Source organism: Dipodomys merriami, unplaced genomic scaffold (assembly GCF_024711535.1).
Source record: "Dipodomys merriami isolate MVZ:Mamm:240054 unplaced genomic scaffold, mDipMer1.0.p SCAF_1, whole genome shotgun sequence".
In the NCBI taxonomy this organism is placed as follows: Eukaryota; Metazoa; Chordata; class Mammalia; order Rodentia; family Heteromyidae; genus Dipodomys; species Dipodomys merriami.
In genome coordinates this window covers 48,986,783-49,014,705 of record NW_027202270.1, presented here as the reverse complement: position 1 = coordinate 49,014,705, position 27,923 = coordinate 48,986,783, and the positions used below count along the sequence as shown (strand labels likewise).

At 38.7% G+C, this 27,923-nt stretch overlaps 1 protein-coding gene and 1 pseudogene across 1 annotated transcript in view; one reads left to right on the top strand and one right to left on the bottom strand.

Annotated features, from left to right (window-relative positions):
* The window catches only part of Ttc21b (tetratricopeptide repeat domain 21B), a 55,134-nt gene extending 33,289 nt beyond the window's left edge, over positions 1-21,845 (bottom strand). The window contains exons 1-11 of the mRNA XM_070021681.1: positions 21,764-21,845; positions 17,890-18,019; positions 17,691-17,801; positions 14,661-14,827; positions 11,634-11,756; positions 10,170-10,327; positions 7,510-7,594; positions 6,789-6,887; positions 4,084-4,276; positions 3,658-3,755; positions 3,158-3,358 (exon numbers count right to left, since the gene is read on the bottom strand). Of these exons, the coding sequence (XP_069877782.1) occupies positions 3,158-3,358; positions 3,658-3,755; positions 4,084-4,276; positions 6,789-6,887; positions 7,510-7,594; positions 10,170-10,327; positions 11,634-11,756; positions 14,661-14,827; positions 17,691-17,801; positions 17,890-18,019; positions 21,764-21,784 (1,386 nt within the window). The 5' untranslated portion in view covers positions 21,785-21,845. The remainder of the gene's footprint in view (positions 1-3,157; positions 3,359-3,657; positions 3,756-4,083; positions 4,277-6,788; positions 6,888-7,509; positions 7,595-10,169; positions 10,328-11,633; positions 11,757-14,660; positions 14,828-17,690; positions 17,802-17,889; positions 18,020-21,763) is intronic.
* Positions 8,586-9,026, top strand: LOC138835674 (ubiquitin-ribosomal protein eS31 fusion protein-like; annotated as a pseudogene).
* Positions 21,846-27,923: the final 6,078 nt, after the last annotated feature.

Here is a 27,923-nt window from a genome sequence, read left to right as displayed (position 1 = left end):
AGGATGTTCACTCTCTCCACTTCTCTTCAATTTAGTATTAGAATACCTAGCTACAGCAATAAGATAAGATGCAAACATAAAGGGGATCCAAATAGGGAAAGATGAAGTAAAAGTCTCCCTCTTTGCAGATGATATAATCTTGTATTTAAAGAATCTCACAGACTCCACTCCCAAATTACTTGAGCTGATTCAAAAATTTGGCAAAGTAGGGTATAAAATTAACCCTCAAAAATCAATAGCTTTTCTATATGCTACCAATGGAAGAGTACGGCTGAAATCAGGAAAGCATCTCTTTTTGTAATAGCCCATTAAAAATAAAATACCTAGGAATTAACTTAATTAAAGAAGTGAAAGACCTCTACGATGAAAACTTTTAAAAACCTAGGGACGAAACAAATTGTTTAAATAGGGATACAGGTGGATCCATTGTACGAGTTGTTATATGGAAAAACTAACTTTACAACTTTGTTGGGGGGGGTAGGGAGGAAAAACTTTAAAAACCTGAAAAAGGAAATCAAAACAGAACTTAGGAAGTGGAAAAACCTCCCATGCTCCTGGATCGGAAGGATCAACCTCGTGAAAATGGCAATACTTCCCAAGGCTATCTACAAATTCAATGCGATACCTATCAATATTCCAACCTCATTCTTCAAGGAAATAGAAGAAACAATCCAAAAATTCATATGGAACAATGAAAGACCTCGAATAGCAAAAAATGATCCGTAACAGAAACAATAATGTTGGAGAAATATCAATACCAAATTTCAAACTCTATTACAAAGCCATAGTAATCAAAACAGCTTGGTACTGGCACAAGAACAGACCTCAGGACCAATGGAATAGAATTGAAAACCCAGAAATGAACCCACAGACCTATAGCCACCTAAACTTCAATAAGGGAGCTTAAAAAATCAAATGGAAGAAAGACAGCCTCTTCAGTAAATGGTGCGAGCAAAATTGGTTAATCAGTTGTAGAAAACTAAAGCCAGATCCTTATATATCACCCTGCACAAGAATCAACTCCAAATGGATCAAAGACCTTGAAGTCAAAGCAGACACTCTGAAAACGTTACAGGATGGAATAGGAGAAACCCTAGGTCTCCTTGGCACAGGCTAAAATTTTCTTAATAGAGACCCAGTAACACAACGAATCAAAGAAAGGTTGGACAAATAGGATTGCATGAAATTGCAGAGCTTCTACATGGCAAAGGACATAGCTAGCAAGGTCGATAGAAAGCCTACAGATTGGGAGAAGATCTTCACTAGCCATACAATGGACAAGGGTCTCATATCTAAAATATACTTGGAACTCAAAAAATTAAATCCCCCACTAACAAATCCTCAAAGAAACAACTGTCCCATTAATAAGGGGGCTAAAGACTTAAAGAGAAACTTCTCTGAAGAGGAAGTAAGAATGGCCAATAGACGTATGAAGAAATGTTCAACCTCTCTAGCCATAAAAAAATTGCAAATCAAAACAACATTGAGGTTCCACCTCACCCCAGTTAGAATGGCAAAAATCAAGAACTCTAATAACAACAGATGCTGGTGGGGGTGTGGCCAAAAGGGAACCCTACTGCATTGTTGGTGGGAATGTAAACTTGTTCAACCACTTTGGAAAGTAGTATGGAGGTTCCTCAAAAGACTCCTCGTAGAGCTCTCCTATGACCCAGCTATCCCAGTTTTGGGCATTTACCCAAAAGATGACAAACAAGACCACACTAAAGCTACCAGAACAATTAGGTTTATTGCAGTATTATTTACCATAGCTAAGATATGGAACCAACTCAGATGCCCCTCAGTAGATGAATGGATCAAGAAAAAGTGGCTCATATATATATATATATATATTCGAATTCTATGCCTCCATCAGAAAGAATGACATTGCCACATTTGTTAGGAAATGGAAAGACTTGGAAAAAATTATATTAAGTGAAGTAAGCCAGGCCCAAAGAAACATAGGTTTCCTTATTTGCAATAACTAGTATATGTCTGGGACAAGCAGAAAAGGTAAAAAACTATGTACATATGACCAGATAAGATGATGGTAAGCAAAATGAACCCCAAGATAGGGACACAAGTGGTTTTTTTCCCTCTTGCTATTGTTTCTAACATATTTATAATGTACCGTGTGATTTCTTTGTTTCTTTGTATGTTCCTCCCCATGATATAACCCCTGTTTTCATTATATTTGATGTTGGTGCCCTGCATCTTGTATATACACTTTTCTAATTTGGGGAATGGAAGGGAAAAAACAAAATGTTTAAATAGGGATACAGGATGACCCATTGTATCAATGAGATGCACAAGACACTATGCTGAAAAATGAACTTTACAATTTAGGTGTGGAGGTGGGGTGGGGTGAGTGTAGTTGTGGAGGTGGAGGGAAGGGATGGTAGGGGAAAAACAAAGCAGGAGGTAACAAGGCTTGATAGGAAATGTACTCATTACTTTGCTCATGTAACTGCAACCCCTTGTACAGTTTTTTTTATTAAAAAAAACATAAAAAAGTAAATGGTATAGGCTGGGTGTGCAGCTTATTGCTTAGCATGCAGGACAATAAATAAATCAACAAATTAATCAATTAAAAAAGGTTGGGAATTTGGAAATTGTAGAGGATCTTGAAAACTAATTTAAAAAACCTTTAGATTTCTAAGATTTTTTAAATCTTTTGATTTTATGAATAAAGAATGAGCTTTCCTTGGACCAAGTAATTGGACTTGTTCTGTTTCCAAAGAGTAAGAGAAGGACTAAGAAATGTTTATTTTCTTAAAACCCACATAGCCCAATTTAGTATAGCATGAGAAATGCAGTTTAATCACCCAGTTCTATAGTAAGACTTCATTTTCTAGTTAGTCCAGAGGCTGGATGACACTTGATGGTGATATTATAGAGAACATTCAAACACAATGGTTGTCAGATGACTTGTAATACTTCTAAAAAGGAATTACAAAGGAATATTTACAAATCTACTTTATTAGTAGCAACTATTCCTAAACAAATAAGCTTCTGATTTTAAACTATTTCAACTAATACAGTTATAAATATTATCATTTTTTAGATGTTGGTATAGTCTAACATGTTAAAGATAAATCATTACTACATTCAAAAAAACCATATAACTACAGCCTTGGAAATAAGTCCCAGTACTACTTACCTGCATTGGACAGAAATTCAGATATTCTATAATAACTTCTAGCAGGAAATCAGGATTTAGCTTTTCAAAATACTGTACTCCAAGAGGTAACTCCTCTAAATTTGAGAAATGAGTATCCAAGACATCATCTAACAAATTTATAACTTCTTCTTGTCGTTTATTTTTTTGCATCGCAAGAACCGCATGTAAATAGATTAATTCCTACAAAATAAATTGTTTCCATGAATTATTCCATTCAGTTATAAAGCCACTGAATTATGGCTAAGATATCAAATGCACATCAAGTATTATTTACATGCAAGTGTTCCAACTAAGTATTAGTGGGGAAGGACTTTCAGGCTCATGGGGGAAGGTTAAAGTCTACTTTAGGATAGTATAAATGAACAAGTTGAAATTAGTATAGGTTAGTTCTTCCAAAGAACTATTAAATGAGAACACTGGTTTAAAATATCATGTTTTACAAACAGTAGCTGGGATCTAGCATCTAGCTCGTACTGTACCGCACATTTCCCCATGGACTGCTGAAATTCACTGAAGAACTCTAGCTGCTGGTCTGCATCCTCTAACTGTCCTTCGATTAATTGACATCGAATAAGTCCTAAAACCAAAGAGGATAGAAATAGTCCAGGGGTCACACCAATTCTAGCATGTGCACTTCAAGCTAACATAAAGAATATTAATAAAACACATTTTCCTCCAACCCAATACTTCAAGAATTTTTTTTAAGTACTAATTTTTAAAAATCCAGACACTGAAAAAAAAAGAAAACAATATGAGTGGCTTTGGATATATTAAAACCATTTACTACAGAATTTATGAACTACCTCATTAAAATCTATTCTCCAGAGATAGCTGTCAAAACTTGTGAATAAATACATATTTTCTTCTCTAATGACAGGAACAGAAAGCAGATATGGATGTCTTACCAGTAACGGCCGAGATACTGGTCTCATTGAGGGTCATGGCTGTCTTATACCACCTCCATGCCTCTTTCACTTTGCCTTGGAAAATCATTTGGTATCCAAGTTCTGTAGCGATTTCTGGCTGATGTGGGGTTAGATTAAAAGCTCTATCTAAAAATGTTTGAATTTTTTGAAGAATGAGCGGATTACGTCCACACTGAAAAACAAACAAATAAAGGAACTTGAACAAGACTGGAATCAAACATTACTATTTTTTTCCCTAAATGTATCACTGGTATTTCTTAGGGCTGAGAAAAAGGAATACAATTCTTTTTATAATAAAACGTTGCTTATTACATAGCTAATGCATCAAGAATGAGTTTATAACTTATAAAAATTTATATTCCCTTATAAATACCACTTTTACATAATTGCTACTTTGAAAAGTTTACATTCTAATGATACTATGTAACAGGAAGCTCATGGCTATTTTATTTTTTTGTTGGTCTTGGGGCTTGAACTCAGGGTCTGGGCTCTGTCCCTTGAGCTTCTGCTCAAGGCTAGTGCTCTACCACTTAAGCCACAGCACCACTTTTGGCCTTCTCTGAGTAGTTTATTGAAGATGAGCTTCATAGACTTTGTTGCCTGGACTGGCTTTGAACTGTGATCCTCAGATTTCAGCCTCCGGAGTAGCTAGAATTACAGGCATGAGCCACCAGCGACCATTCTCATGGATATTTTAGGGATAAGACAGGAAAATTATTGTTTAAAAGTTTTTCAATATGCATATATAGTTAGGTAAAACACTAGGACTAGGATCTATTTTCCCTTTAAACATGAAAAATCATGTTAAAAGAAAACATGTTAACATGTTAAAAGATCACGTCTTAAACTTCTTAAACATTTTTTTTAATTAGTGGCAATAGTCCTTCTCTTTCTCCTTCCTTCCTCCCATCTTTTCTTTCTCTCTCCCTTTTTCTTTCTTTTTCTTTCTTTCTTTCCTCTTTCTCTCTCTTTCTTTCTTTTCTTTTCTTCCCTCCCTCCCTCCCTCCCTCCCTCCCTCTCTCCCTTCCTCCCTCTCCTCCCCTTCTTTATTTCTTTCTTATTTTTGCTAGTCTTAGGCTTAAACTCAGGGCCTGGGTGCTAATTCAAGGCTAGTGCTTTATCACTTGAAGCACAGCTTCAGTTCCAGCTGGGGATAAAAATGTCATGGACTTTCCTGCCCCAGTTGGCTTTGACTCATGATCCTCAGATCTCAGCCTCCTGAGTATCTAGGATCATAGGCCTGAGGTACTGGTGCCAACCAAATGCATTACTTTTGAAGAGAACAACTTTCAAGTGTAACATGCTTATAAAAATGTACAAATAAATTTAAATAATTTCTGTAGGTTTACTAAATGAAAATCCTCTGTGCAGTAAAAATTCCTCAGTTCAGACTTTTGCATTTTTTCCTATAGATTTCATGTAATTGGTAAGCTGGATGTAAATAAGAGAATTCAGTTTGCTTGTCTAGTTTAGCAATTAAGACCATTAATTTTGTCTTTCAACTTTTTGAAAATAATTTGTGTACTATTTTTTTTTTTTTTTTTTTGGGTCCGGTCGTGGGGCCTGAACTCTGGGCCTGGGCACTGTTCCTCAGCTCTTCAGCTCAAGGCTAGCACTCTACCACTTGAGGCACAGCGCCACTTCCGGCTTTTTTTTCTTTTTGCTTATGTGGTGCTGAGGAATCAAACCCAGGGCCTCATGCATGCAAGGCAAGCACTCTACCACTGAGCCACCTTCCCAGCCCATTGTGTACTATTTTATGTACATATTTTCCCCTTATTTCTGACAACCTCTCAAACCTCATTCTTTGTATCAGTTGTTAGATTCTGGTATATGTCCCTAATCTCTTTTGGATTACCTTCCTTTTATTGAGCACATGGAATAAAAATACATTCCTTACAATTGTAAGATAAGTAAGATTCTAACTTCTTTTTGCCACAATAGTGTACTAATTACTTTTAAACTTTTTTTCCAAATAATTTTATAAAACCAAACAAAGCAAAGAATAATCCTAGTCATAAATCCTGATCTTTGATTGAAAGAAAATATTTTCTATTTCTTATGCCAGGTAGGTACTTCCCTGTCTGTGAAAATAAGTGTCGTTTCCTACATAAAATCTTCTTAAAGGCTTCTTTTTTTCTTTCTGGTGGTACTGCCTTTTGAATTCAAGGCCATGTGCTAGCCAGAAGGGTGCTGCTCTACTAACTGCTGCTCTACTAACTAACTCTACTAACCAGACCTTTTAAAATTATTTTTTGACTAATCTCACACTTATGCCCCAGCTAGGTAAGCCACGCTCCTCCTGTCTATACTTAGAGCTAGAATGACACATACGTGCCACTATGCGCAGCTTTTTACTGAAATGGAGAAAGGGGAGGTCTCATTGAACATTTTGCTTGGGTGGTCTCAAACAGTGAAACTCTTGGTTTCCTGGATAGCTCCTAGATAGCTAAGATTATGGGTATGAACCACCACGATCAACTGATGAATGATTTTCAAACTAGAAACTACTTTCTCTCAACCACCTTTCTTAGGTTCATGACATATTTAGATTCCTGTCATAGTTTTACCCTGGGCCATATGCTCTTTAAAACCTCACCCTTTGTGACTAATTTCAGACTCTAATCATCATCATCATCATCATCATCATCATCAGCGCTCTGACACATAGAAGGGACTCTTACAGTTCTGCTGAAGGCTAATGTAATCTTATAAAACAGTTGAGCGTTCTGTGGTTCCATGGTATTCAACGCATTTCCTAAGTGTTCCAGTTTAGTGGAAGCCTAAAACAAAAGTAATCCATATTAAATTTAAACTACAGTAAGAAAAAAGAATGCAATACATGCATATTGACACTAATATATGAATACTTTAAGAAACCTTTATTTATATGATATAGTTACTTATACTGCACATGTGCATTTTTCATATCCAGCATCACTGCGTATGTTAATCTGTTGGAGTATACATTTTATATTAAAATATCACATATACTGCAGTTAATAACAAGGTATAAATTTATAGGGAAACTTTCACTATAGAGTATTTTTGTTTCATTAGCTGATACAAGAAGCTAACTTCTTTGTAAGGAGGCATTTCTGGTGACCAACTAAAGCTACTACGTTGAACTTCACGTTGGAGATAAAGCATGAGCTAGACTTTGGGTTTGAGCCAGCATCGTGGGAAAATAAAAGAGCTTTAACGCACTGTGGTTTTGCAATAAAAAACATCTACTTAAGGGGATAAGGGTAAGTGGGTTGGTTGAGGTATCATTTTGCTGTAGCTAGGTTCTTGTGAATTAGCTTTGTAGCACAGGCTGACCTCAAGCGCTTGGGCCTCCTGCCTCAGCCTCCTGCTCCCTGCTTTAGTTCACTTCTAACACAGAAAACTGAAGAAGACACTTACCTTCTCCATGTCCCCCTCCCTGCACAAATAATAAAGAGCTAGCATCCTCAGTGCTTCCACATTTTGACTATCTTGCAGCAGCAACCTAAAGGAAGCATGTGAATTAATTTCAGTTAATGCTGATTTAAATTAGTATTTCCTTTGATTGAAAGGCTTGTGAGGTACATTTGCTTCCTCAAATTAATCTGAATAAGCAAAAATGGCATCTGCATTATTTAAAGTTACCAAGCTGTCTGGATGGAAATTAATTCAATTAAAAAATATACTTTAGTATCTATCTGTGTGTGTGTGTGTGTATGTGTGTGTATGCACACGCGTGAGCACGCGTGTTTCAGAGGCTTGAATTCAGGGCCTGAGTGCTGTCCCTGAGGTTTTTTTGCTCAGGGTTAATACTCTTTCACAGTTCTACTTCCAGCTTTTAGGTGATTAAGTGGACATAAGAGTCTCATGTACTTTCCTGCCCAGACTGGCTTTGAACCATGATTCTCATATTTGAGAATCTTGAGTAGCTAGGATTATGGGCATGAGCCACTAGTGACTGGCTTTATTTTGTTATCTTAAAGTAGCTGTACAAAGAAGTTGCCATTCACCAAAGCAGTTTATGAATACAGTGGACCTTGATCAATGTCACCTCTTTTATTATTCTCCCCCATCCATCCCAACCTACCCTTTCCTCAATTTTCTCAATTTTGTAAGATATGCACTAAATTTTATGACTACATTCTTTCCCCTCCCTTCTCTCCTCATTTGTCTACCCCGTTCCCCTCAACCCTATCTACTTCACAAGTTCCCCTTTCCTGGTGTTTACTTAGTTGTACTGTGAACCCTTCCAAGGAACAATGTGTTAAAAACATGAGTCGACTGGACCAGTCTCATTAAGTCCTGTGGAAACTGTAACTAACGTGTTATCTAACCTTATACAATAATGTATTAAAAGTTTAAACACTTGACCAGGCTGATTTATTAAACAATTCTAGGAATGCCATCATGGGTCAGATAAACCTATTAGTGCTATCCATACATTAAAACAGATTCTCGCTTTCCGATCTGCCATCAGTGGTGGGGCCATGGCCAGGATGCAAATTTTCGTCAAAACCCTTACAGGGAAAACCATCACACTCAAGGTTGAACCCTTGAATACTATAGAAAATGTAAAGGCCAAGATCCAGGATAAGGAAGGAATTCCTCCTGATCTTTGCTGGTAACCAGCTGGAAGATGGATGTACTTTATCCAACTACAACATTCAAAAGGAGTCCACTCTTCATCTAGTATTGAGACTTCAGGGTGGTGCTAAGAAAAGGAAGAAGTGTTACACCGCTCCCAAGAAGAACAAGCATAAGAGAAAGAAGGTTAAATTGGCTGTCCCAAAATACTATAAGGTGGATGAAAATGGCAAAATTAGTCATCTTCGTCAAGAGTGCCTTTCAGATGAATGTGGTGCTGGAGTTTAATGGCTAGACATTACTGTGGCAAGTGTTGTCTAACTTACTGTTTCAACAAGCCAGAAGACAAGTGATTATATATGAATAAAAGGCATAAACTAACTAAAAGAAAACAGATTCTCATGTCACCAAAATAGAAAACATAATGAAAGAAAAACACAGTAATATTCAGAAAAAATCCGAAATAAAACAAGTATAAATATTTCAATAAAAATTGAGCATTCCCATGTGAGTATGGTCACCTGTCAAAGCAGCTCCAAATAAGACCCAAGTCTCTGCTACCAGAGCTGCTTTTCAATTAGGAAGATGGCTTGAAAATGGTCTCCCTTCTGCTTTTTCCCTTATTTTATTTTTTTTTAATTTTATTTTATTTTATTTGTGAACATACTGTACAGAGGGGTTACAATTGCATGGGCAGGATAATGCGTACATTTCTTACCAAGCACTGCAGCCTCCTCCTTTGTTTACCCTTCACATCACTTCCCAGCCTCCCCCCTCCTCCCTTTCCCTTATTTTCTTGCCCACACATTGTTCTTAACACAGAAGAATGCTTTTTTGAGATATAATTTGGAACAAGGTACTCTTATACCCCAAACTGTAGTGCTTTCACATTAAAGGAGAGAAACCAAAATGTTTCACTGGTGAGAAGAGGCTGCCTGCCTGCTGGCACGCACCCTTCATCTCTAATCTCAAAATCTGCTCATCTATCTTAATCCTTTCCTTTGCCTCCTGGGCTTTGTATTTGTGTTTCCTTCATTCTTGCTCTTCTTCTAGCTGTCTGCACAGTTTACTCCCTTACCTTCTCCTGCTCCTGACTCAAATGCCATCTCCTGGGTAAGACTCCTCGGACACCACTACAGACCATCCAATGTTCTGACACTCCAACTCCTGCCTTATCTTTTTTCCACAGCACTTGTACCATCTTACTTACTGCACAGTTTCCTCACTCTTCAACCTCACCGCCTGGAGGAGAGCCATATTCTCCTATTTGCCTACAGGAAAGTCTGTCTTGGCATTCATTTTCAAATTTCAATTTTGTTTCTTTAATTCCATGCTGGTTAGGAAAATCAGTTCTAGCTGATCTTAAAGATGAAACAATTCTATACTGCTTTAAGAAAATCTAACGACAAAAGAAAACCAGAAAAACAAATAAACCATAGACTCTAATCATTACATCCAGATCCAAAAAGTTTTAAGACATTTTTAAAAAGTTTAACCTTTGTGCAGTCTCAACTGTCTGGTCCCAGTCCTGCAAGGCTAGTTGTAACTTCATTTTCTTTTCAAAAGCAGGAAGGAAAGTGGGAAAGTTCACAATGATCTGGTTCACAGTCTCCAGAGCACCTGAGTAATTCTGGCGCACCTCAAGGCACTGTACCTAACGGAGACAAGGGGCATCCATTACTATCAGATGGTTCAATGTATCCACATCATGGCAGGTGTGCCATTAATGTGCGATACTTTCTGATTTTCCTGAAGAAAGTATATATCACTCCTATAACCAGAAAAAAAAACAAGATTTTTTTAAAACTCACAACAACATTTTAAATAAATATATATACTTGGAATGGTTCTCCTGATTGAGTGTTTTTTGTCTCCTCCAAAATTCATGTTGAAACTTAATCCCTATTGCAGCAGTGCTGGGAGGTGGGGACTAAATAGGACATTTAGTGTTCATGCTTAGGACATGAAAAATTATAAAAAGGGCCTATGGCACTGAGTTTAGTCACTTATACTTTTCTGCCAAGTGAGGAATAGCTCTTCTCCCCTCTGGAAGAGAGCATCATCACACTCAGAGTAAATGTATTCACTTATTTATTTTGCTGAGTATTTAAGAACAAAAGTTAAGGTGTTCCAAGTCATTAAGGATTAAGGACCCACCTTAAATGCCTTCACAACTAGAGACAGCTCTCATAATTCCCCATCCCTCAAAATATCAGTCAGACCATATTATTTCTCTGCTGAGAACTTTTCATTGGCTGCCTGTCTGTATGACTCAGAGCAAGGTCAAAATCAAAAGTCTTACAGAACAGACTAATTGTCTCATGGCCTTTTGGCCCACACTCTCCCTCTCTCCTCCAGTGTTCACGTCTACCCTCTTCATTCACTGCTCCTGGCCTTGGGTCCTCACTTCATCCTGTATGCGCCTTAAGCCATCTTGTCTGTAATGTTTTCCAGGGTACCTATAGGATTTTAACCATCTTCTCTCTTTGTTCAAAAGTCACTGACTTTGTTTAAAAAGTTCTGTCTGGCTGCAACTTCATGACTGGCTCTCCTTTGCCATCCTCTCTAGTTTTATGTATTTTCCACTGCATGATAATGTTACCATCTAATACCCTACCTGATTTACTTTGTTCATCATTCGTCTCCTTCAGTAGAATATAACACAGGTTTTACTTTGCTCACTCCATCCCTGATATTTATAGTGACATCTTACACATAGTTGACAAGTAGAGTAAATGTTTGAGTCAGGAAAGTAACAAACACAAAACCCATCCTGGAAGCAGGCACTCTGGTAGGGAAGGCCTTTCTCTAGTGTGTCTGATGCAAATGCAGGTCCCTTTGAGAGCTGCTAACACCATCATGAAAAGCATCAACATTTTTCATCTTTGTGGTTTTGTTAGTTTTTTGAGTGTTCTGAGTAAAATTTAAAATATGATCTGTTCACCTTTATTCCAACTCACCTTGCCCAGCAGAGCAAAAATATCATTTCCATCTTGTAATCCTTCCTCAAAACTCCGTAGTGCTTTTTTGGTATATGGTTCTTTTCCTTTCGTAATATCGAGCCAGGCTTTCAAAACCTGCCCCTGAAGAAAGAAAAAGGCTCGCTCAGATCGGCTCCCATTTCCTTTTTTTTTTTTTTTTTATACTAATAAAGGAGGGAACGTTAATGTCACTTCTGAAGTAATGACTAACAAAAAGGATATTTCCAAAGAATATCATGAACAATGAAATTCTGCATAATTAGATTGCTTTTAAACCTTTGGGGTGTAATATCAGAAACAAAATCATGAATTATTATTATTGGGTTCCATATAAATGTTAAGAAGTCTTTCAAATATCCATTAGTGCTTAAACCAATATTCTTCTCCAAGGTTTACTAGTAAATTATTATTAACCATGATTAACATGGACTTTGGTACACAAGTAAGACTGTTACCTTTTTATAGACACATAGCCCAAGTAAAACAGCACAGTTCTTTATTCATATGAAACAGATACCTTGTTTCACACATTAAAGATCCAGATAACTGCTAGTAATTGTGCACAGTGTTTTGTTACTGTGCTGGGATCTGAACTCAGGGCCTTATACAGACAGGCAAGCACTCTACCACTGAGAACCTTCCTCTGGCCTGTCAGCTATCTTCTTATCCTCTCTGATCAAATGAAAAGTGAAAAGGCTTGAGAAATTAAAATTTAAACAGTTATGGATATTTCCAATGCATCATAGGATTAGAAAGAAAAACTATTTTTCTTTTCAAAGTGAAATGAGCAATGTGAGATGTGCCCTCCGAAAGAAAGAAAGAAAGAAAAAAAGAAAGAAAGAAAAAAAGGAAGGAAGGAAAGAAAGAAAGAAAGAAAGAAAGAAAGAACGAAAGAAAGAAAGAAAAAGATAGAACAGAAAGGAAGAAAGGTAAGTCAGCCAGGCACAGTAGCCTAAGCCTGTACAAAGATCCTATCCCAATCAATAAAAATCAGGGTGAGCTGAGTGCCAGTGGTTCAATCCTGTAATCCTAGCTATTTAGGAGGCTGAGATCTGAGGATTGAGAGTTTGAAGCCAACCCAGGCAAGAAAGTCTGTAACCCTTTTATCTTCAGTTAACCACAAAAAGCCAGAAATGACACTGTGGCTCATGTGTTAGAGAGCTAGCCTTGAGCAAAAGATGCCAGGGAAAGTATCCTGGCCCTGAGTTCAAGCCCCAGGACCAGCACAAAAAAACAAAAAAGAAACAACAACAACAACAAAACTGGGTGAGGTGGCATAAGCCTATCATCCCAGCTCTACAGAGGCCTGAGTCAATAGCCTGGGCACAAATGATTGAGACCATGTGAGAAAAATAACAAAAGCAAAAAGGGACTGGAGCATATAGCTCAAGAATCTACCTGTCAAATGCTAGGCTAAGAGTTCAAAATTCCAGTATTGCTTGCCCCTAAATTTTTCAATTAACTCATAAATCCACAGGAATTTCTCTCAGATTATATTTATCTCTCCATATTTTACCTGAAAATGTAACAATCTTAATCCACATCTGCTCAGTAGATCACTTTTGCTATCTGAATGGGCTCAGTGACTGTGGACACATGGAAATTCCCAAGCTATATTTCTTATTGTGACCCTTTTCTATATTAGTCTTCTTTTGCCAAAGGCCTATTTCCTATGATAATCTCATTTGGAGCTAATACGTCACCCCTTCTCAAAGGTAACTCTTTGTCTGGCTATTTTTCTACTTAGCTAAGCAAGTTCCGATTTCAGGGCTCAGAGATATCTTCGCCATGTGATATTTCAATAGCTTTCCCTCTCTTTCTCTTATTGGCTAGTAAGTCCTGTGGGTGCTTAACAACTCTTATTTGTACCTCTTATACAATATTTAATAGCATCCCTCCAAACCTTCTGCTACATAGTACTATTTTTTCCTCCTTTTTCCCTCAAGCCAGTTCATCCCATAAACAATTATGAAGTTAAGCTTCTGGAATTTCCCTTTAATAATAGCACTCCCATAACTTATAAAAATGCCGGTGGTTTCTCAATAGCTATTAGATACAAATATTTGTACTTAGTAGTCAGGACCCTGCAACTCATCCTAGCCTAACTCCCTTAAGCTTTTCTTCTACCATCTTCACCTACATTTACTGTGCTCCCATCAGGTAGGAGGGTGAGAGTCCCCTCGGCCAGCAGGCTCATTTTCATATACCATTTCCCACCCAGGAGTATCCACTTCTCTAAGTCTTCCTGTGGATGGTGTCTTTATGTTTTAGTTTGTGCCATTTTAAATGATCTTTCCTTCCCTGAAAATACTGTCTGATACAAAGTACGAGCAGAATAAACATTGGCTATTATTTCTCATGCACTTTAATCCCAACTCCTTGCTATGTCTTGTAGTTTTTCTCATAATAAATAGTGGGTGTGACCTCTATGCCACTATTAGATGATTTATTCATGATAGTCAAGTTTATATATATTCTTTATCTTTGTACTACTAACAGTACAAATAATGATATTTATATCCAGAGCTATCGGATAAGATGGTGGGAGGGGGGAGATGAAGAAGAAAGGAAGGGTAGGAAACAAGGAACAAAAAAAAGGAGTTGGGAGGGATCTATTCAAGAGTTCACAGAAAATGCTTGAAAAGAAATGTACTCATTACCATGCTCATGTAATTGTAACCCCTCTGTACTGTATTTTCACAATAAAAAAGAGTTCACAGAATAAAAATAGGAAACTTTAGTTCCAACAATGCTTTATATGTCTCTATCATATAGAGAGTTATGTACTATATTTAACTGCATATCATTCTAAGAACCAAGAAATCATCTCACATTACAAAAAAAGAAAACTTAGAGAATCCCTATTCTACAACATAGAAAATATTGAAACAAAGCTATTATTTATAGAGAACAGAGTAAGCAATAATGCAAAACTCAACAACAGATACTACTGAATATATTAATAGGCTTCCTTTAGTTTCTACTTCAAAGCAAGGAAACAGCCACCTCATTGTTATCATTTGGCAGTTTTAGCATTCTGTCAATGTATTCTCTCGCTTTATCATGGCGACCAATGTGCCACAGGAACAAGCCCGCATGGTACAACGTTTTCTGTCCAGCTTCTTTACGTTGCTCCTTCACTCGGCCATCTAGTTCCAGAATAGCTTCTCTGTCTGGCAGGGGAAACATATATTAGATGATAATTATAATAGAGATCAAGGGTTTCTAATAGATCACATAATTAACGGGGTAGAAAACTGTGGCTCTATGGAATAGAAGCCTACACATAATAGCTAAGCCACATTAGTATAAGCAAAAAGAAACAAGATTTTAATATCTTATCCAACGATACACACACACACACACACACACACACACACACACACACACTCACACACACAGACACACACACACAGGACATGCCAATACAAAACTGACATATAGTTACTGATGGCTTGTGTTCTCTTGTTCTTACTAAACTGTTGAAAGCTCTTGTTTATTTTATACTTACAACATATCTCTATTAAGATGTTTTTCTCAGAGCTATTTTTAGTTAGATGTTATGAATTTTACAGGTGAAAAGCAGATTCATATACTCAAGTCTTCCCATAATTAAGATTTCTAATAACTGAATAGATTCTCAGCTTTAAATTTAAAAAAGCAATTAAATAGAATTAGAGAAAATTCAAAATTCAGTTCCTCAGTAAAACAAGCTACTTTTGGTGTCAACCCATATAAAGTTACATAGTACAGCCGTGTTATGTCATTTCCAAGAAAGAAAAGCAATCTATGCTAGTAGTTTTTAATTCTTAGACTAATTTTTTTAATAAATCTAAATTATTAGAGCAAGAACTCAAATTACTTGACTCTCAAATCCAATTCTGAAACATGTCAAATTAGTCGTAGTCCTGTACAATTACTGCTATTTACACTAGTTAATACTGACTGCTTGAGTGACCCCTTAAATACACATTCTTCTTTCAAGAAATGTTCATTTCTATTAAACCTACTATAAATGAGTATCTGCGTAAGATACAAATGTCATCCATACCCAGATTCTGGACTGAATTCAAATGAGAACAGGATATGCAAAAAGAAGGCAAAGAAATGTCAAGGGCTGTGATTACAACAGCTCTATCTTTTTGGAAATAGCTACCAAGGAAAGAGATGTCTAACTCATTTTTTTACTCTTATAATATATATTTAAACATGGTATCACTAAAATACAAACTCATGAATTAAGGAAACAAAGCTGGTTCTGAAGGCCTACAGATTTTCTTAGCAAGATTCCTCTTTCCCTTCTTTTTACCTTGAATATTCCTGAGACCATTGAGACATATTCATTATTAGCCATGACACTGAAACCAAAGAACTCATCAGGGCAGGATAAGCCTTTGTGTTCTTTGACCTGCATTTCTGTGTAATCCCTAGTAGGGCATCAGGAAGTGACACCATTGTGTCATATCCACATACAGTTGGCTGCTGACAGATCTTGGCTCAAGTCTTTCCATAAATAAACAAGGCTTAAACTAGCATTCCAAAGCAAGAACATTAGATCCCTTCTAAAACTCAAGTCCACTCGAATCTATCATTCGTGGTAGAAAGCAGAACTCAGGTGTCTCCAAACACAGTCTATATATCCATCTTTTTAGTGTTTTGGAAATCACATCTCCCAACTGAATCAATACTGTTAGAAATATTGCTATGATTTAGGCTTATTAGTTCTAGCTCCCCAATACAAATTATTTGCTCCAGCTAAATAAACTTCCATGGGAACAAAGACAAAGGGAATCTACACTAAGAACCAAATGTTTAACTACTACTATGCACCTGCACATTATTTTCCTAATGACTATTTTTTTGTATTCAAATTCTACCTATTTTTCAAAGACCAGATTATTTTCTTTCACAGGCCTTTCTCAAATTACTATAATGGATTAATAGTTGATACCAATTTTAATGAACTATGAACTATTTAGTTTTCTATTGCCTTATATAATAGTACTATTAGAATCAAAGTTTGTCATTGTAACATTTTTCTCCATTAGATTACAAATCTGATGTCATGTATTACTTATTAGAGTTCTAAATGTATTTGACCAGTTCTGTGCCCCAAATAAGCATATAATTGTTGGATTCGTTTGTTAACACACTGTATTAAATAACTTTTTAAAAATTAATTTGTGTTAAGCATATTTGGAATAAAAAAGGTAAGTGATACTTAGCTCCAGAGAAAAAAAAGTACTTATATTTAAGAGGTAATTCTAAGTCATGTAGGCAGTTGTTTGAAAAAGGATCTTACTTTGACACTACTAGCTGTGACTGGATATGTATAAATATAGTATATATAATATATATATATATATATATATATATGGACCCTGGATATATATATATATATGGGCCCTATGTCTTCTTTATGACCTATAATTTGGAAGATCTACCTTAGCCCTAAGCTACATAGTGCACTAAGACAACTCAGCACAAGGTTAACTTGCTGGTTTATGATTTAGGTTCTTTTTATAACCTATACTCATCTATTCTAACTTACTACTGGATGAAAATTTACTGAGTATCTTCTAAGTGCTAGCCTTCAGGGGGGAGAGCTTAAAGACTTCAGGAAGCTTAATACATAGCAAATATATACTACATATTTCTATATGCTTGTACATGAAATATACAGTTGCTGTATTAATTTTTGTGCATGACTGCTGTTGGTTGCTATACATAATCTTTGCATATAATTATTTTTAGCTGTCCTCTTAAAAAATACCTGCTAATAAATATTTGTCTTTAACTCAATAAATCCTTATACTAGCAAAACCTCTGCCTTTGACTACAAGACTTACAAAAACAATTTAAGACCCATGTTTCTTGTGCTTGATAGATGTATAACTTGGTCATGGTGATAAAACATGCATGGTGCAAATAAGTAGTACAATGGGAAATAATACAATATGGAAAGACTAGGTATTCAGAAAACCAAAGGAAGTGGATAGGAAAAATTTCCCTAACTGTTGTACTTCAATACAATACCTGGATTAGAACTCAATTTATGAGTGAACATCAGTGCCAGTAGAGAACAAAGTGAGACATCCTGTTTATTTTTAATAGACTCAAATTCCCGGAGAGCTTCTTGAGTTTTACCTAAAAATCAATTAAGATGAAGAATGTTATTCTTAGTGCAAAGCAATTGTTCAGACCCTATGGCACATGCGTAGCAATTAGTTCAGACCTTCCATCAGAGTTGCATAGGCATGATAGAACTTGAATACTGGATCAGTCCCATACCGCTTCATTCCTTCACTGGCAATCATTAACACATGATGGAAATACTTCTCTTGACAATAGTAATTAATCAGCGCCTAAAAGGAAATCAGAACTCAGTTTTAAAAGAGATTCCAGTGTTCTGAATTAGAAGTAGATAACAATCGAATAATATCATTCCTTTAAATTATGGCTAAATAACAGCACTGGAAACTATGCGTTGTCTATGGGATGGACACAAGATTACTGACATAACTCAATTCTTTTGCAACAATCCCAACCTCTCATTTTATTAAATGTGTTAACAGCACTGACATCACATAACTTCCTCTTCTTCCATTTCTTTGGCCCCCATTTTCTTAAAGGTTTTATTTAGGTAAGTAGAAAACTGGAGGTGGGATAATGAGATGATGATAGTAATAATAATAATTTTAATAAAAAGGGTCAGATTGTGAGTTTCTTTTTTAAAGAAAGTATTTCTTGTTGAAACTGGTGCTGTTATAGCTTTATAAAGTGATGACAAATTAAAGAACAATTTAGCACCAAATGCTATCTTACTGGTTTGGTGATGCTGGGTGTTAGGTGGGGAATTGCACTTGCTTAGCAGGAGCTCAATCACTTGAGCCACACCCCCCCCCATCACTGTAGCCTGGGACCCACCTGAACCTGCAATCCTCCTACCTCCACTTCCCACACACACGGGTTACAGGAATGCAACCCCATGTGTGGCTTGTTTCTGAAGAAAGGTCTTGCTATGTTTTCTTGCCTAGACTGGCTTGACCTAGCTTTACGTTCCACAAGACTGAGTGAGAGTACAGGCATATGGTATATTTTACTGGTTTTATGTCAGAATCCTAAATAAATGAGCCTTTTCAATATTGTATTATTTTGATTTCATTGTACTGATTTGTACACACAAACTATCAGGCCATACTATCATGAGCTGAATCTGTTTTTTATACCATTGCCACAGGATTGCTTCTAAGGTTTACCCTCTGACCTAAACAGGGAGGGTAGCTGTGGTAACCAGGACATGTCTGCTTCCTCCCTCAGTAGCCAACTTGGCTCATCCGTCCTATTCTGAATCTGCACTGATTCAGCAGGAGCGAGAAACATGGGGAAACACTGGCTGATGAGATTTACCTATAGAGGGTTCTAGACAGCTCGTTTCTAGACAGGCTTTTGTTTCTGGAGGGCCACATCAATATCCTTCTGCAGATCACAGTTAGGCCACGTTCTCTATCATGGTCACTCGGCTCCCCTCATGGAGGTTTGTTCCACGTGAGTTCTTGGCCATGCATGAGCCACTTTCCAACTCTCCCCCTCTCTAAGGTCCTGGGCAAGCTCTTGGTTGGCCATAACTAAGAACATTTTTCATACCATTCCACATGAGTGCAGCATTTTATAACACTCAACTGTAACCCTCGGGAAAGGCAAAAACAGGATGTAAAGGTGGGAAAAGAATGGGTTTCAAATCTCTGATTCATTTCATAGCAGCTGAGCTGACTCATTTGTAAAATACTGTTAGTAAAGCAAATGAAAATTAGTTAACCACAGGGTAAAAGTCCTATTCTGAAAAACAAAAAACAAACAAGCAAACAAAAACCTGTGAGTTCCTGTGAGCTTACACAGTGATGAAGTGTTTAAAGGGACTTGGTTAGCTAAGGTTTCTCATCTTAAGCTCAAGATTCAGTTGTATTTTCCACCTGCGGCTTAAACCAATTCCATTCTGATCTTCCTTCCAATTTTTCCCAATCTCCTAAGACTGATCGGTGATTGAGTTCTATTTCTCTACCTGTTATTTTCCAAAAATTCTTTGCTATTATCCTGGCTCAAGTTAGGCTGTTGAGTCCTGATTTTTTTCCTTTTGTTTGTTTGGTCTTGCTTTGCAGCCCACACTTCAGTGGAACTTGCTTCCTCTTTCTGCCTCAGCCTCCTGAATGCTAAGATTACAGGCATAAACTACCAAGCCTTGTAGTCCATCAAATAGTTACAGCCCAAATCTAGGCTAGATAATAGACTTACAAAGTAAGACCCTGCTCAAAAAGAACAAGAAAACAAAAGGTAAATACCAAATTCTTGTAATTTATAATAATAAAGAAAGAAATGAGTACCATATGGTCCCTGCTTTGGAAAACCTTTCAAACTCAAAGACAAGATGGAATACAGTAATAATATAAGAAAGGGGCCCACAAATTGCTTTAGGAAATGTAGAATAACATTTAGAAGTTTGGTCAGTGAGGGTGAGATGAGAGGAGGACAGAGGAATAAAATTAAGGGAAAGAAGCCTAGGGAGAATTTTAGCACTGGCTTTTGATTGCTAATGCACCACTCTTTCTACACCCCTGACTCCCAAGATTCCCAAGAATGTTACAGGGTTTGCAATGTAGAGACACACAGTGTAGAGGTAAAGCAGTCAGCCCTTGGTGCCTGGAGTGGAGATGGCCAGGGCCAGAAGCCGGTCCATATTCTAGAGCAGGAGTGGCAAAGGGCAATGCGCCATATTGTTTGTTCCCTGTTTTTATATGGTCAATGTGTTAAGATTTTAACACTTTCAAATCACTGGAGTAAGGTGGAGGTGGGATCTGGAGGAAAGTCAAATTTTAGTGTTAGTTTTATTACTGTAATGTAGCCATGCTCCCTCATTTGAGTATCTCTGATGCTCCTTTCTAGGTACAGTGTAGATGTGATAGAAAGCCCAAGTCCCACAAAGCTTAGCACAGGCCCTGTGCTTGGCCTTGCCTGGCAAAAGTTTACCATTCTTATTCTGGGGTCATCAGTAAGACGCAAGTATTAACTATTGGACTGATGAGGTCAAGAAGGGTCTCATACCCAGGACTTAAATCTAATCCTTTAAATGATGATAAGCTGGTCTGTTTTTAGCATTATAGAGAAGTTCTTTTTTTAAAAAAAAAATTAAAGATCTTATTTGAGTGGCAGTTTGAAGGATAAATGAGAAGGCAAGTGTGCAAAAAAATGGGGTGTGGGAAAGTTTAAAAGATGTTAAAATTTAGGCAAAAAACCAAAAAGGTATTGCAATCCTCCCAAAGATCCTTCAAGGCCGAACTGACCTCCCTGGAGATGAAGACAGTATTTAGTTAGTGACCTCTCACCCTAGCCACTCGGGTACAAGTTTCCTGGGGGTACACAGGAAAGGGGGAATCAGTGACCCAGTAGCAGAGAGTCACTTCCAACGGCTTTGGTTTTCAGTCTTCGTTTGGGATCCCTACTGAAGTGGACTCACTGACTGGCTCAATCACAGAGATGAAGCTTACAGAGATGAATCCCGAGGTCTGTAACTGGTTAGATACAAGCCTGTCGGGTTCCTTTCACCGTCCACGGGGAAGATTCGACTCTAGTCTGCGGCACATCCCCGCAAGGCACACCCGAAGCAGAGGCCTGCACTCCCAGCACCGGGACAGGCAGGCAGCAGGGTCGGGAGTTCGAGGTCAACCCGGGCGACCTCGGCAGACCCGGTCTCAAAGTGCAATCACATCCATCTGCACCTGGAGGCCCAACATCCCCAGAGTTCCTCGAACTCGAGATGCAGAGTACACGGACCACAGGGTGGGGAGCAGCCTGCCGGGGGCGGGCGCGGACTCGGGGCGGGCGGGCGCAGACTCGGGGCGGGCGGGCGCAGACTCGGGGCGGGCGGGCGCACCCAGGCCGAGCGGGTGGCGGAGGCCGCCCAGGCGAGGGCGGAGGCCGCCCAGGTGAGGGTGGAGGCTACAGGCCCTGAGGCCAGAGGCGCCCGGGCACCGCGGCCGGGCGAAGTCTACCCAAGGTCTGCCCACACCCCTGGCTCCCAGCGACCCCCTTCGCCCGCCCACTATTTCACTCACCTTCAGCCCCTGTGAGTCCATGGCGGCCCACGACCGAGCCGCCCCAATCCACGGCGTGCGCCCACCGAGTCGCCCCGCCCCCTTACCCCCACCCCGCGGGCGGGGTTCCCACTGTTAGCGGAGCCACCAGCCCGCTCGCGCGGCCCATGCGGTGGGCGGGGCTGGGAGGGGCAGAGCCACGCCGCTATTGGCTCCCAGGGAGAGGGGCGGGCCCTGGCGGCGGGAGGGGGCGGTGGGAGGGGCGGAGGAGATGGCCCAGCGGGGACCCCCAAGGGAGGGCTGCGAGAGCGACGCTCCGAGCTCCCGGGCTGGTTGGATGGGATCAGCTGGACTGTGGATTGCAAAAGGCGATCCAAAGGGCTTCCGCGCCAAGCAGGAGCGTGGCTGGGCGGACCTGGCTATATAGGATTAAGAAATAGAGAAAAAAGAGGGTGGAAGCAGGGTGTCTGTTTTCAGTCACTGGCAACAAAGACTCCATTTTCCCGACCTTTCCGCGGGAGCAGATTTCCGCATTGCGGCTAAAGCGGTTGTTGGACCCGCTTTGGGAAGAGCGTCTAACTTCGACTTGTAGTACGGCGCTGTGGCCGCCAGGTGGCGCAGAAGCCGGATTGGCTTCTGAATCTTTACAGGCAGGGCGGGCTGTTACCAGAATACATACTAACATTTGCTCACGTTTGCCAGTCCTGGTAATAGAGGAACAAATGAGGCAAACACGTATGTGTGTATGTGTGTGTGTTGGTGCTGCTAATTTTGAACAGAATGATCAATCCCTATGCAGGTTTTAACGTGTGTCCCCGTTAGCCTGCTAGCTAGGTAAAAGTAGCACAGCTCTTCAGTTCAAAGCACGAAATTGAAATACAATAGGCTAAACGATTTTCTACTTATGCTTGAAGAAACTTTAAAAACAGTTCATAAGATTTGACATGGCTAACCCCAGCATCTGTTTTACAGTGTTGTTTTCTAAACTGAGTTAATCTTTGTGTGTGTGTGTGTGTGTGTGTGTGTGTGTGTGTGTGTGTGCAGCAAGGAACACCACAAACCAAATGTTCAACCAAGTGTGTAATCTTGAACTGTAAACTTCTGATTCCAAGGCAGAGGTCCGTCTGGAATGAAACTATGTAAAGGTCTCCTTTAAAGCAACAGAAGATCAATCTGCCTTTGTGAAAATTTGGTCTATGTCAGACCATTAGGAGACTGCATGCGAGATCATATTAATTTAGCCCCGTGTAGAACTTCTTTCTCTGAATTGAATTTTAACGTTAAATCACTTAAGTACCTCTCTGGCATTTCATGAATATTTGTTGGAGTAAAATTTACTTTGTGATTTTTGATGCTTGTCCTATGTGATAAGTTTCTCAAAAAATACCCGCCTTTCAAACACTGTCATGTTTTTAGTGCAAACATTGTTATTGGCTTATTTTTATTGATTTCAAGAGCTTTTACTCCAGACAAATCCTTCTTGGAAGAATGTTTTTCTCTTCATTTCAAGCTTGTGTGTGTGTGTGTGTGTGTGTGTGTGTGTGTGTGTGTGTGTGCGCGCGCGCACTCGCATGCCCGGCTCAGACTGATAACTGGGCTTGAACACAGGACTTCAGGCTCTTGTTTCGCTTTTTTTCACTAACAACTGGTGCTCTACCACTGGTTAACTGGACGCAAGGACTTTTCTTCCTGGGCTGCCTTTGAACCATGATCTTCAGCTCTAGCTTCCTGAGTAATGAGGATTACAGGCATGAGCCACCAGCAACACACTTCAAGATTTTCTTTTCTTTTTTTCTTTTTTTAAAATTTTTTGTGAACATACTGTACAGAAGGGTTACAATTACATGGGCAAGATAATGAGTACATTTCTTATCAAGCATTGCAGCCTCTTCCTTTGTTTACCCTTCACATCCCTTCCCGCCCCCCCACCCAATTCTCCCCCCCCCCAAAGTTGTAGAGTTCGTTTTCAACATGACAACTTGTACTTCTCATTGTTGCAACAGGTCCACCTGTATCCTTAAACGACTTGGTTTTCCCCATCTCCTCCACAAATTATACCAACATCAAATATAGTGAAAGCAGGGGTTATACTGTGGGGGAGGGACATACAAAGCAACAAAGAAATAATCTTATAAAAGCGTTAGAAACAAATGCATGAAAGAAAGAAACATTTAAATACATATCTAAGGGTTCATTTTCCTAACATCACATTATCTGACCTTTTCTGCTTGACTCATATATATATATATATATATATATATATATATATATATATACTAGATATTGCAAATAAGGGAAACCACGGGACCTCTGTTTCTTAGGAGAGTTAGGCCAGAGAGGGAAAATCCAGGCAAAGAGACAGATCTGAGACTCCAAGATTTTCTTTACCTGACAAAATCTACTCTGTCTTCAGAGAGATCCAAAATCCAGTCCCTAGCAAGTTCACTGTAAGGACCACCATAGCTGAATGAATATGAGAGATGGCATGGTTTAAGGGGTCAGAATCTGATCTCCCACGCCCAGGGTTTAGCTCCTTAAATGCTTAGTGACTTGGCAAAATGATTTCTTGAGCTTCATTTTTCCTTCTCTCTAAAAAGAAACAAAATGCCTAATAGACATGAAAAGATGCCGACATATAAAAGATATTCTGTCACCCATAATTTCCACTAACACATCGTGCTCTGTAAGACGGTGGCAGGGCCAGGGTAGGGCTCAATGGGACAGCACCTACCTAGAATGCATGAGGGGTGGGCCCAATCTCAACACTGAAGAAAAAAACAAACCCTCAAACTTACTGTACTTGAATATTCCTTGTCTGATAGTATATTTTGTTTGTTTGTTTACTTAATATTTTCTGTTGAGTCATGAGCATATTAAAGTCAGACAATGTATTGCAGTTATCAAGAGCTTGACAGGTTGTCTGCATGTATACCTCAACACCAACCATACACTAGCTATTCATTGGAAATGTTACTTAACCTCTCCATGCTTCAGCTCTAAAGTACAACTACCACCTCATATAATCGCTAAGAAGATTGAATGGCTCATTATTATTATTATTATTATTATTATTATTATTATTATTATTATCATTGGGCTTGAACTCTGGGCACTGTTCCTGAACTTTTTCACTGAAGGCTCTACCACTTTGAGCCACAGGGCCGCTTCTGGTTTTCTGGTGGTTGGTTGGGGATAAAAGTCTCATGGACTTTCTTGCCCAGCCTGGCTTTGATCTGAGATCCTCATATCTCAGGCTCCTGAATAGCTAGAATTATAAGTGTGAGCCACCGGTGCCCAGCTTAAATGAATTTTTTATGTTCAAGTATCCATCTTGCTCAGGCTAGTCCAAGGCTCATGGCTGCAGCTTCCTGAGTACCTGGGTCTACAAGTGTGCATCGCCGTCCCTATCTGCTATGCAAGACACAGAGAAGTAATACAGGTATGGTAAGTATTGGATAGGTGTTACCTAATGTTTATATTTATAACTTCTCTAAACAGAGAGCCTGCTAATTGCATAAGCACTTAGTTAACTGTATAGCACAAATGTGTCTTTTCAATCCTCTCTATGATTGTTTTTCTTCTCTCCAGTCCTTACATAAATATATCTGTATCTGCATCATTCCATCATGAATTCAAGATAAAAACAACATTTAGGAAAGTTAGACTGTTATGCTAAATACAAAAGTGAAATGAACTATAGAAAAACTAATAAAACTGTTAGGAGTCTAAATGAAGAGAACATTGTTTTATACAGAATTTTTTTTTGTCAGTGACTGTTTTTGGAAAAATATTTCTTCAAGGAGAAAGTAAAATGTCATTTTTAATCTGCTAATTGTGTGTGTGCATGTGCACATGCGCACATGAACCCGTACTTCAGTTGAAGATTATCAATCTGATAAAGTGATATATTGTGGAATGGCACATTCTGCTTTGCTTTGTGCATCTTTATAGCTTCTTCCAATTGGTTTGCCCTAAGTCTCTCACATTCTTCCAGTTTGAATCTTTTATAGGAAACAAAGCCATTGGTGGATTGTAAGGAAGCTCTGTCTTCATTTTTTTTCTTCTGTTTTTTGAGGAACCTTCAAGTTGATTTTCAAAGTGATTCTACCATTTTACATTTCCACCAACAAAATACTAGGGTTTCTTTCCCCCCACAACCTCACCAGCATTTATTGTTCTTGATGATGGCCATTAGGACTTTAGTGAGATGAAATCTCAATGTTGTTTTTGACTTGCATCCCTATAGGCTCAATCAGACTAAAGCATGGTACATGGAGTTGTAAGATACCAAGGTGAAACCCCTGCGAACAATGAACATGAAGTTTGTCAGAAATGACTGGGAATATGAAATGTGTCTCCATGAAGGTGTGGGTGCTAGTGGGAGGGGGTGGAAGGGAAGATTGGAAGAAGGAAGGTGACTAAAATAAAATACACTCTGTACATGAATAACAATAGAATAAGCGAACAAAATGAGATGGGTGTGAGAAGGGAAAGAGGGAGGAGGGAGAACAATGGAGAGGTTGACTCTGATCAAGATATACTGGATCCATAGACACACATGTTAAAATGAAACCCATTCTACAGCTAATAAAAGTGGAAGGGAGGAAGGAAGGAAGGAAGGAAAAGGAAGGAAGGAAGGAAGGAAAGAAGGAAGGAAGGAAGGAAGGAAGGAAGGAAGGAAAAGGAAGGAAGGAAGGAAGGAAGGAAGGAAAAGGAAGGAAGGAAGGAAGGAAGGAAAGAAGGAAGGAAGGAAGGAAGGAAGGAAAAGGAAGGAAGGAAGGAAGGAAGGAAGGAAGGAAGGAAGGGAGGAAGGGAGGAAGGGAAGGAGGGAGGGAAACAGGCCAGAAACTCATAACTATCTATTGCCATGGTTACATGCAGCGTTCTCTGTCTGGTTATGGTCCCAGATTCCATCTTCCTCAGGAAGAGAATCTTTCACATCTGGTATTATGTCTGGAGGCAGATGTTGTTTGTTCCAACATCTGAGATTTTTTGTTCCACTTCCCCAAATAACTTGGCTTTTTTTCTCTCTCTGTTTAACTCTTGTTTTCTCTTGTGTCCATTCGCCATCAATCATTCCACTGCAAAACCAGCTGTTCATAAATCCTGAAGTTCCTTGCTCACAAATCCACTCCCCTGTCCCTTGCCTCAGTATGGCTTTTCCTTAAATTTTTATTTTCCCAATTTTTAGTCACATGATTAAAAATCACAGAATATAATGAACATCCTCTGTTAATAAGGAATCTTTTTGGAATGCTATGCTGTGTTTTCCTCCTTCCTTTCCTTTCCTTGGTCTCACTGGGAGAGCTAGAGCCTTAGAGCCTGCAGTGGGGAGGAAGCAAAAGCCTTCAGAATTGTGCTTCCCCAAAAAGGTAGCCGCTGGCTGTGTGAGCTGCTCAGATTGTTTAAGTTTACATTAAATTAGATAAAATGAAAAATCAGTTTCAGTAGTGTACATTTCTGTAACACAATTCCTAGAATTAGGCAGTGTGTAAAGAAAAGAGATGTATTTAGCTCACAATTTTGGAGACTGGCAGACCAAGAGAGAAACTAAGAAGCTCAAAACAATGGTCACATAGTTTTACAAATAACTAAAGGTCAGTATGTAGGAAGAATAGTGATTACCAGGGGTTAGGAAGAGGGGTGAAAAGATAATGGGACCAAAAACACAGTTAGTAAATGTAGCATAAATTCTAGAGTTTCTTTAGCCTGGTGCAGTGGCTCTGATAACCTATTTTATATGTCATGGGTAATTGGAAAAGAGGTGCCCAAAGGCTCTAAGCACCAAGTCAGGAGTAAGGAGATGGACATGTTAATCACTCTCGCTTGATCATTACACATGGCATGAATGTGTAGAAATATACACTATACCTCATCAATATATACACAATTATTCTCCATTTTCTGAATACCATATAACTTTTGGGGGTTTTAGATGAGTGTTGGGGGGAAATTGTGTTATTTTTTTTTATGAGTGATAATTAACATCCTGAACTAAGTGTTGTGGTACATTCATGTAATCCTAACAGGTTGAGAAACTGAGGCTGGAGGAGCATTTAAACCCATTACTACAAGATCAGCCTAGACAACATATTGAGAGATCCAGTTTCTAAAAAAAAAAACAAAGTAGGACTATGTTTAATTTTGGATTTGATTACATTAACAAGAAGACAAAGAAAAA